This window comes from Melospiza melodia, chromosome 3 (assembly GCF_035770615.1).
Source record: "Melospiza melodia melodia isolate bMelMel2 chromosome 3, bMelMel2.pri, whole genome shotgun sequence".
NCBI lineage: Eukaryota > Metazoa > Chordata > Aves > Passeriformes > Passerellidae > Melospiza > Melospiza melodia.
The window spans coordinates 24,105,900-24,117,083 of record NC_086196.1 but is presented as its reverse complement, the minus strand read 5'-3'; the positions used below and the strand labels follow the sequence as shown (position 1 = coordinate 24,117,083).

The 11,184-nt window shown below is 41.4% G+C and overlaps 1 protein-coding gene across 1 annotated transcript in view; it reads left to right on the top strand.

Moving 5' to 3' along the window:
• The first annotated feature begins 1,116 nt into the window (after positions 1 to 1,116).
• LAMA4 (laminin subunit alpha 4) overlaps positions 1,117 to 11,184 on the top strand; it is a 96,789-nt gene continuing 86,721 nt past the window's right edge. The window contains exon 1 of the mRNA XM_063151024.1: positions 1,117 to 1,758. Coding sequence (XP_063007094.1) covers positions 1,558 to 1,758 — 201 coding nt within the window. The 5' untranslated portion in view covers positions 1,117 to 1,557. The remainder of the gene's footprint in view (positions 1,759 to 11,184) is intronic.

Sequence of the window (11,184 nt, the reverse complement as noted above, 5' to 3'; positions counted from 1 at the left end):
CCTCATACCCACATGTCACACAGCATCTTCTTTTCTGCTGGGGGAGTACTTTGCCCCACAAGCTTGAGTGGTCTTGCCTGCTCAGCTGTGCCATTTCTGAATCAGGCAGAATTTCTTCACAGTGAACTGCCTTATGTCCCTCTGTACAGCATTTACGGGTCCAAAACTGTGTCTACAGGTGTATGGAAGTTAACAGAGCACCAAAGTCTTCATTTTAGCCTTAAATCTCTACTGGCTGCTTCTTTGGTTGATAATATCTTCAACCAGAAAGGAAAGGTTGAAGGGAGGGAAAAAGAAGAAATCCACTCTGAAGATGAAGCCTAGTAAGCCAATTTCTGCAAAGATTTAAGAAAGAAGCCTGACTGGCCAATGGTGCTACTACTCCCTGCATTCAGGACCACTGATGGACAAGGTGCTGACCTCTTGGCTGGAGCAGTGCACATTAGTATAATTATACCCTGACTTCATCCCAAAACCTAGCAAGGATTCCTGTCTTGTCTTTTTGAGATCATAGTCACAAAATGAAGTGAGCTGTGGGCAACATATTCAGCTCACTTCCACATACACACTGCAAGCCTTGTTACCAGGGCCTCACAAAGCATCTCTTGAAAAAGGAATACAAGATGCTCTTTGTAAATAAAAGTTCATGAGTCTGAGGAATGAAGTCATTTTCCAAAATCGCAGTGAACTATATTCTTTTTCACGAGCCAGAGAGAAGCTGAGAACTGGGCTTGAGGGAAAGGAACTGAATGAAGCATGTTAGAGAAACCACTTAGCCCTATTAGCCCATGGCACAGCCAGGCTGTCTCCCTCCTCCTCTTCCTCCTCCTCCCGCCCACAGCCTCCCCTCCCCCATGACATAAGGAATGGCTAGTCTAGCGGGTTTTTATTTAATAGATTTGGCACCTTTCTGCCTTCCGCTGAATAAACTGGAGATGTTAAAAAATAAACAGTCAGGAGAGTTAGTGATTTGTTTGGAGCAGTCCGATGGAGTTGTGGGGGGTTGGCGTGGCGAGGGAGGAAAGGGTGACCTCACTTTCTGAACAGTAAAGTTTGAGTGGGAGGGTCTCCACACGAAAGGTAAAAGAGGGAATGATGTGAACATGTGAAGGAAGCCAGAGCACTGAACGGAGCGTCAGTCTGTATCCTGACAGGGGGAGATAAGGTGGCTGGAGAGCTAGCGGTGCTTTCCTGGAATACAATCTCTGTTTGACACTCTCTGCTTAAGCACTGCCCATCTGTATGTTATTGTGCTGGAGCCTCTGGGGAAAAAGAGGAGCCACAGGCACGGAGAGAGAACGAGGGAGGCAGCAAAAGCGTTTTTCTTCCCTTCTTTTCCTTTCATTTTTTTCCTTTTTTTTTTCTTTTTTTTTTTTTTTTTCCCCTCTTTTAAATCGGGATCCGGTTAGACTGCCTTGAAGTGCCACATCTGGAAACTGAATGCTGAAAGAAAGTTAAAATAACTGAGGCACCACTAAGCCAAGGGGGGCTGATTGCAGAAGAGGGTAAACAATTACTGAGACGCTAGAAGACCACTGCTGGATGTAAGGGGAGGAAATGGCTTTGATCTCCGCCTGGCCCCTCATTTCTCCTGTATTTTTCTTTTTGAGATGCTTCTCCTTCAGCACAGCCTCGAGTGAGGGAAGCGTTTTTCAGTTTGACATTGAAGGTAGCTCAGCGGTCAGCACGCAAGAAGCCACTGTTATCAGAGGGCAGCAGCAGGCAGTAGCTACTGGAAGTTGGGTGCCTTTTGCTGAGGTACAGTAATTCCCTTCTCTCTCTCAGTGTCTGCAATTTTCTGTTTTCACCTGTCTGTGTCAAAGCTCCCATCTGGTAAACGTTAGCTTAATCATTTGAGCCTTAAAGCGATACAGGAGGATTTGGGGGTGACGGGGGAGGTGGTCTGAGACGCTGCGTTTCGGGACTGCAGAGATACAGCTCAGACTTCCAAATGTACACATGCCCTGCCTGCTGTGAGCAGACAGCTGCTGTACTTTGCAGTGGAGCTGGCTTAGCATGTCCCTGACTTTCCTGCCAACATAACTAAACAGGCCTGTCCAAACAGAGCTATTTTACAAGAGTTAATTGTCACAACACTTTTCTGCTTGCCTTGTAATTCCTGCAATTGTAATTCACTGAAATTTCCCAAAAGAGTCTGTCTTTTGATGGCAAACTGTCCTGTAGAAATTTCTGGTTTTGCCTCTGAGTGCCATTCACCTCCAAAATCTGAAGTTTGTTTTCACAGTGAAAGCAGGGGATGATAAATCAAATGCATCTAGGAAACTGCCTGCAGAGAACACACCTGCAGAGATTTCAACTTCCAAAAATTATGTGGTTGGGATTAGTGACAAATTAAATTAGAGAGATCTGAGAAGCAATTTGACAATGGAAAATTTTTTCCTGTTATTTTGGGATTGATTTATACTCTATTTTAGCAACACTGCAAGGGGAATGGGCTACTCAAAAATACATCTTGAGGAAATAATAAATTACTCCAGCATACACAGAAGGGTGGGGTAAGGTTGAAAGTAGAGCAGTGGACACAACACAGTAATATCTCATGCGTGGTAGATGCAGAGTAGGAGGCTAATTGAGTTCCATAAGGTCATGGGAAGGGAAAGGGTAGTTCTTCTAGCATAACTTCCAAAAATGAGGTGAGATTAGCACAGCTGTGTCCCTGTGACAATATCAAGATTGCAATCTCCAATATCACACGGTTGATTTTCCACCTATCCTCCACTTGCCAGAATTAACAGCCATGGAAATAAGTGCATAAAGCCTTCAGACAAGGTTGCTGCTGCAGGGCAGGGCAGAGCTCATTCCCCTGCTCCAAGCAGCTGGACAGCCTCAGGAAACGCCTGCCCACCCTGCCAGAGAGTCCTCATGAAACATGACCTGTGTGAGAAAACTGAAGGTTAAACCCTGCTTTGCTCAGCATAAGGACTCTCAGGAGCCATCCCAGTTTTTGGACAGGCTTAATGGTCTGGGATGTACAGATTTTCTCCTCTGGCCTTGGATCAGCCCAGAGAAGCTACATTGCCACCTGTTGCTTGCAACATGGAAAGTCCCTCAATGAAATGCCTGACTTAAGAGCTGGATGGGTTTTGTAGCTGCTTTTCATTGGATAATGAGCATAAGTGATTGTTAGTCTTTCTTGTTATGATAGCATAGTATGGTTTTCCCAAAGATACATTTCACATTTTTTCATGTACATCTATGAGATTTTATCTTGGGAAAGCACTGTGAGATATATAGGACGCTTCCAGGGGAATGACATTTTAATTTCCTTCAACCATTTCAATCCTTTCTAAATTTTTGCTCAGGCCAACATAATAGACTCAGTAACTGGTGCTTCCTCTGGGAGGTCACTTCAGCCCACGCAATGGCAGCACTTAGACTCTGGATCCCATGTTACCACTGGATGACTGTGCCTGGCATCGTCATGCCAAGGCCCTTGGCTGCAGAACACTTTTGTTTCATGAGGAAGAAACAGGGACTTCAGGACCCCTTGCTACCTGTATATTTTAGGCCTCACCTCCACGGAAATTTCCAAGGACACCAGGCCCAGTAGGATGCTTTTTTTGGGATAGGACAGATGCCTCTCTAACAGTGAGAACCCACTTACTCATTGATCCATGTGTGTGGTTGGTAACAGGATTTGAGGGATGGGCTTTAAGCCTGGAGGTTGATGTAGGGGCCAGACAATGGTGGTTTGGTAATCTCTCATCCAAGGAAGGAGCATTACTTTTGGTCCTCAAAGAGCTTCTCCCTCCCACAGCTCACCTCCCCTTCCTCAGCCTCAGGAACAGGGTTATCCCAGCAGGTTTGGATTTGAATTAGCCTCTTAGGAAGCACGAGTGCTTAACCCAGAGCTCACAGTGAACCGCAGAGTAAACTCCCTTACACAGCGCGATTTGATTCAGCTCCTTCGTCTAAATATTGACTCAGGCCTACAGCTCCCCCGAGCAGATAGAGGCTGTTAGTCATGTCAAATAGTGCCAAATTATACAAAGGGGGCAGTTTCATAGGGCAGAGTTTCAAAGCCACAGATGGGGCTTCACTGTGGTCTGTGGTGACAGTCAGCTGCAACGTGGAACGCGCCAGTGGGAGTTTCCAAGATGTAACTGGTGGGATGCTCTTAAATCCCAGTAAGAGTTTGACATTATGAACCTATAGAAAAACAGGAGATCTCAATTAATGTAAATATGTATTAGTGAATGTTTCTCAGCTTTCCAATCCTCTTCCTTTACCATGTGTGGCAACCCTAAACTGGGAGGAACTGGGAGAAGCGGTTTAAAAAATCAGAATTAAAGTTTATGAAGAGCTTTGCCTTTTTTGATTTTTGTCACCTGGGATTAGGATGAAAATCTCTTAAAAGAAGAGAACTAGCTACATTCTTAATCCTGATATGGTGTATCCATGCACAGAGAGTACTATGGGTGTGAACTGGATTTCAGGCAACATCAGCTACCTTGGTGCCCTCATTCTTAATCATTATGTGATCCAGAACACTAAATTAGGCACATAAATTGTTTCTAGATGTTTCAAACAGAATCATGGACTGTCTTCAGGTACAAATCCAAATTCCCCATACATTAGTGGAGACAGCAGAATTTTTAAGCCTCTAATTTATAGCAGTGTTCCCTGGAAATGCTCAAAGGAGTCTCTTCCTCTTTAAAAACTTTGTTGGATTCTGGCTTCAGGACAGCTTTATGAAGCAGCTAAAGTAGATGTTTAAATTAGCCAGACTAGATTCCACACAATGAAATGTTGTGTTCCCTGCATAAGGAGTAGTGACCACAGTGAAATAAGATATCTGCCTCTTATTTAAAAAAAAAAAATTGCTTATAAATTAATTGAAAGTATTCAGAAAAGTATCATGACAAGAAATATCTGCCTCCTATTTAAAAAAAAAAATTGCTTATAAATTGATTAAAATTATCCAGAAAAGTATCATGACAAGGATTACAGTGTTAGGAATTTGAAGATAGCTGAGAGATTCTGCACTCCAATTTGCCAACTTAGAGGGAGGTTAAGAAAAAAATTTGAATTTACTGTGTAAGTACATACACAAAAAAAAAATAGGCTTGTTGGTCTAATAAATTAAGGTATTGGTATATGCAACAATTGGAAACTGAAGATGACTATGTTGAAAATACAAGTTAAAAATTTTATTTTCAGAAGTGATTAAGCACAGGAGATTTTATTCAGTTGTGTTGGTTTGTCCATGAAGAGGCAGATCAATATGAAAAGCACTCTTAAGTACTCAGAGTACTTGTGTGCTATTCAGGAAAATTAAGTTCCTTGGCTCATCAAGATAATATGGGGAGGTGGGGAGACAGAGAGAAAAAGAGTGAGTGCAGAGCATTGGATCCAGCTCATCAGTGCAACCCAACAGCAGTTGGTGGCGTGAAGTCAGAGATTGGTTTTTCCAAACAAGGACAGATTAAAATATTTTATAAGGAAGATTTGTGAGAGATGGAAGCAAAGAACTTAAAACAGGCAGATATCAAATGAAAGCAGATAAGCAAGTGGCAAACATCAGAGCTGTTTGTTTTAGTGTTCCACTCACTAGCTTGGACACAGCAGAAGGAAAGGGAATGGTGAGACACCTCCAGGTTTGGTGAGGCACAGCAGTAAAATTGAAAATCAGAAGTTGTGAGAACAGTTATGTCCCACTCAAATACATGCCTCTAAACTAAAAGGCAGGTCATCCATTACCATTTGGGTCTGAAGCCTGCTACTGTCAACATTTGCGCTTTTAAATTCCACTGATATAATGGTTTTAATTATATAGGCGTGGATTTTGTTCCCCATTAGGAAGAAAGCTCCTTACAGAGTCCAAGGTGAGAGTAAAACACGGTACAAGACTTCAAATACTTGAGAGTATCACAAATGGTTCTCTGTGATTCACATTCTGCTGTCACTCTTCTTAATGTAAAATGAATGTAAGGTGACATCCAGTAAAATATTTGTTTCATTCTGACGTAAATGACTACAAGAGGCCAGAGATCAAGGCTAACACAAATGACTACAGAGGCCAGTATAGGAGATGAGAGTGGGAAGGATTAGGAAAAGAAAGGGAAGACAGACGTTCTGTGGAGACATCTGCCAAGCCAAAAAAAAGGATTATCTCAAATGTCCTCCATGGAAAGAAGTGAAGTAAATAGTGGGAAAGGAAGTAAATTAAAGCAGGAAGACAAAGGAGAGGAAAAAATTAGAGCAAGAATGAGATAATCAAGAGTCTTAAGAGTAAAGGAAAAAAAGAAGTTGGGACAGGGCAGGAAGCCAATTCCCAGACTGAAGGAAGGCATGATATTGTTGGACAGATGGAAGAGGAAAGCTGTTTCTAGCATCAGTGTTTTTGACTCAGGGGAAAGGCAGAGAGGCAAAAGTCCTTTAAAGGAAACAATTATCACGATCAAGTCAAAATTAGCCATTTACTATAAGAGAAAGTAAGAGGCAGAAGTTATCTGATGGAGCTGGTGTGTTAAAAGGAGGTGTTTGACAGTCATTTTTTCCCACCTGACTTTTACCAGCAGCTGCTGATGAAACACAAGAAGCATTATTTGAGATGCTTGCCTTCTGGTTCTCTAAAGTGATAAGCAGTGATTGGCATGGGACTTGGGACAAACTCACCTCTCTAAAATGGCTCACATTAAATATATAAACTGACAGCAATTGTAAGTCCCAGCCACTTGTTAACAAAAACTCAAAATATCTCCAAGTCGTCTTCACTCCTTTTCCCCAAAATGGCTGAAACAGAAAATCTTGCAAACTGTTGAGAGAAACCACAATTTGACCCTTACTTGTAGAATTAATCTGTTCAAAACAAGCTAGTACTACAAGAAGCAGCAGAAGACCTAATCCTGACGTGTGAGCCAAAAAGGGTTTTAGCTTGACAGGAACCTTTATATTCTTTAAAGCTAATGTGAACTGCATATACTTTTAAAAGCAGATCTTTAGATTAATTCACTTCAGACCCTTGAGGTTATGTTAGGTTAACTCCTATAATGGGAAATTTGGATTTCTAGCTGCTGTTTTTTTCTGATACAACAAGGTTATGTTCTGAGAAACATCTATTAGTGGGGAGGAAGTTTTACTGCAGATGTTTGTGATTCCAACTTAAGTTTCTCATCAAAACTTTAATGAAAATCAGCTGCTTGGAGTAGTGCCACCAGTCTCCAAACCTTTTGAATCATAGGAGGCTGAAGTAAATGGAAGCACAAAACAGAGCAGATGCTCTGTTGGAAGTTTTCTCCATTTCAAGAAGATGTGTAAAACACCCACCAGAAAACAAAATTCAAATTCCACTGCAGTGTATTCCCATAAGGTTTTGGGCAAGTGCCCTAAGGCTTATTCTGGGCTGTGAAAACCAATAAAAGGCATTTTATGCCCGCTCTTATTCACAACATGGGAAGCAAGGAAGGAATTAAAAGTCCAGTTTTTCCAGGGGGCATGAGAAGAAATGAAAGAACTGCTTTCTGAAGGAAAACTTGGCCTGATTTAAACTGATAGCGATTAGAGCTTCTAGTGTTCAAGAGCTGTGTAAAAGAGGTCTAGTTTTTGAGTAAAATATAAGCTGCCACTGATCATTTACAACTTGCTTCTGGACTTCTATTTCAAACACCAAAATATAGACCCTTCAGGTTTTATGTTTTAATTGGTACTCTTGAATGTTTGGATCTCATCCCAGTCCATTTTCACACAGCACCATGAGCTGGGGATGTTTGGGTTATGCATCCTAATGCAAGATTCAACAACTGATGAATAGCATTATACACAAAGCTGTTAGAGCTCCAAAGTTTTTGAAATCTAATTCTTTGTCATTAAAATCTCAAAGAGATTTTCCTAACTGTCAGTCAGGATACATAAAGTGTGTATTTGATAATGAAAACAGATTGACTAAAATATAGTAAATATGATCTAGCTTTGTAATTCCTTTTTAGCTGTATATTGCAATTCTTTATATAGTTATTTCCTTGAAATAAATACTTCATAAATACTAGAATTCTTTTTTTTTTCTCTTGTGAGAAACCAACAAGAAACAGTGCTAAACCCCACAGCATTCAAGAGTCAAAGAATGAGAGAAGGCTCTGAAAATTATTTTAGAAATTACGATTCCAACATTACAAGACTGTAAGAACAACTATGATGTTAATATTTAGGTCATGGCATATGGAAGACAGGGAGTATGAGAGGAACTGGCACACCTTAATGAATTTGAAACATAAGTTAATAATTACAAGAAAAAAATACTCTAACTGTATTAACAGCTTTCAATATGTTCTGTAAAAATAGACTTTTTAACTAAAACTGTAATACTCAGGACCACTGTTTGACTCTGCCTACCCAAGAAAATAAATAAAAATTAGTTCATTCAATCTTTGACCATTGCTGCCAGTGTAACTACAGGAAAAGTAGCTGCATAGAACCAGCACCTAAACCAGATAGTTTCTGAGCTCTGTTACCAGTTCCCACCCTACAATGGATCTTTTACTCTTTTATGAAAGACCTTCCAAGTGGCAAGAGATTAGCAGACCTTTCTGCCAAGGCTAATGCAAGGCCAGTATGTCCTAGGGTTTCCTTCTGTGGTTTTCCACCTCTGAGCCTGGATGCTAGCCCACAGAGAACACAGAGAGCCTGCCATTCATGACTCCCTTATGATGTGCTCCCCACTCCTGGCTCCAGGGACCCTTCCTCAAAAGCACTTTGTGAAAGGAAGCATTTATCCAGATCCAGTATCCAAAAAAAGAAAATAATAAAAACAAAATCTGGCAGCACAAAATATAACATAACCCTCCCTACCCTTACTATTAGAATCCTTCATGGCCCAGAAAGGCTAACACAGCCTGGTCCATTGAGGGTTGGCAAGGTCTCCAGAGCATCAGTACCTGGCACAGATCCATTCAGGGGGATGTGAGCAGGTATTAGAGGTGTAGACATGGTGTGAGGTCAGGGAATTAGCATACCCTGCCCGGCCTTTTGCAAGTTTGTGGTTTTCTGTGGCTCTCTGCTTCCAGCCAATGGCAAGGATAGTCTGCAGAGGTTCAACAGGGTTTCTAAGGCACCAGGTAATTCAGGGTGTTTGGTGATAGATTTCTGTGAGGGGTGAGAAAAGAAATTGTTTTTCTCTTGATACATTAATTCTTCCCTCTCTTTGAGCCAACAGAAAATTTATTTCTTCATTATCAGACTATGTCTATGATGAAACAAGCCCAGACGCATTGAGATATAGAGGCAGGTTACCTCTTCTCCCCATCCCTGGCTCTTCCCCTCTCCTTTCAGAGCACAGCCTCTGCCCAGCTTCATCCTGAATGTGTGGCATGCAGTACAAAATTAACCATGCTGGGCTGTCTTACTCTCTTCCCACACATTTGCAAAGTGCTAAAGCAATCCAGGGGGAAAGCCTTATATCTGAGAACTGCCCAGAAACATGGGATTTTCCCATCAAGCATCCCCAGCAGCTGTCTGCCTTGTCCATAGCTGGGCTACCCTTGGGAGGCAGAGAAGGATGAAAGCTATTTCTCTTCATCTTTCAAGATTGTCACATTGGCTTGGGTTTCTTTCTAACAGGCTTTTAATTGATGCTATGGCTATTGGTCAAGCAGATCACCGCTCCTCTCTGCTGTGATTCCAACATTTCAAAGAGATGCAAAATCAAACCAGGAAATACTAGAAATCTGGAAGGGGGGAATTGAAGCTTGAGATTTACCCTCTCAGTATTAACAGTGTCCCACAAGCACATTAGTACTTGCTTTAAAGCCCACTTTTCTTTTTCATCCCTTGAAAATTTTTGTCTCTATCTGTAAATCTCTCAGGGAGTACTGTGGTTTGTCAACTGATTATGTCTCACTTATCTGAGAGACTCAATGACTCAGAATGTACATTTCATGTAAGTGGGGACTGGGTGGAGGGTGGTTAATGAGGAAATAACATAGGTTTATCCCTTTTCCTGTAAATTGAATAAACTTGGCATTTTTTTGAAAGAGGAAAATCAATCAGCTACCATTTCAAGTGCAGATTTTCTATTTCCAACAGCAAGCATCTTCTAAGTTTTTCACTCAGTGGCAGTACTAATAAGTAAATTAGAGACTGGTAGTAATATCTGATTCTTAGCCAGGTTCCAGACAGCTAAAACACTTCAGCCCTCCCCCTTTTGAGAGAATGCCTTTTAAGCAGAGGCTTTGTCTTTCCCACTGTATATGGAAAAAATGACTGTGCAGTTCTATGGAGAATGCCTAGCTGAGATATGTTTATGTTGGATCCAACCCCATCTCTGTTGCTGAATGGCAGTTTGTTTTCCACTTGAACTGGGGAAGGGATAACAGTCTGGAAACTTTTTCAACACAGGAAATTTTTAAAAAATTTAATACAATTACTTAGTCAAGGTAAAAGATAATGTTGTTGTTCTGCATAAAGCCGTCTGGCTTTCAGCTGTTTCTTGTTTTTGGGAGTCCCCATCTGTCTGTCACTGCTGCAGTGGAGGCTCACACAAGCCCACCCAAGGAATCAGAATACAGAGTGACAGTGGGCTGGGGAAAGGGTTCCTTGTCATTTTTTTCTGCGTGCCAAGCTCTGCTTTGCTTACTGGTTTGGAGGTTACCCATGTGCAATTAGCCACACTCACTGTCTCTCTGACTGCCAGCTCTACCATGCCATGGGGAGAAATGGAGGTAACATTTTTTTCTGTGACCTCCTGCTAGCCAGATTTTATCTACTACTAACTACTTTCAGTCTTGCTAGTTTTAGTTTTAGTTTTAGTGATCTCTGATTTTTGCACGTAAAACTTTGAGAAGAAGGTTTCCACCAGCTTCATAACCTGTCCTTTATTATCATCTGAAATAAACTTCTCTTTTGGAAGATGATGAGTTGATAATTCATCAGGTAATACATAAATAATCCAAATTGTCATGGATAAGTCAGCAAGTGAAGTTTTCAAGTTAAAAATTTTGAAGTTAGTGTCTTGTCCTGTGTCCCTTAAGGCAACCACAACTTTTCCAGTAAATTCTGAGGAGGGCTCAACCCCTCTGTATATATAAACGATGGAGAACTTGTAGTGTTTAGTCGCTGTTTAGGACAGCAACAATTGGAAAACCAGACTAAATTCAATAGTCAGATGCACTCTTCAGCAGCTGCAGACTGGCCAAACATGGTGTGCCTGGCTCCAGACCAGCCCTGTGC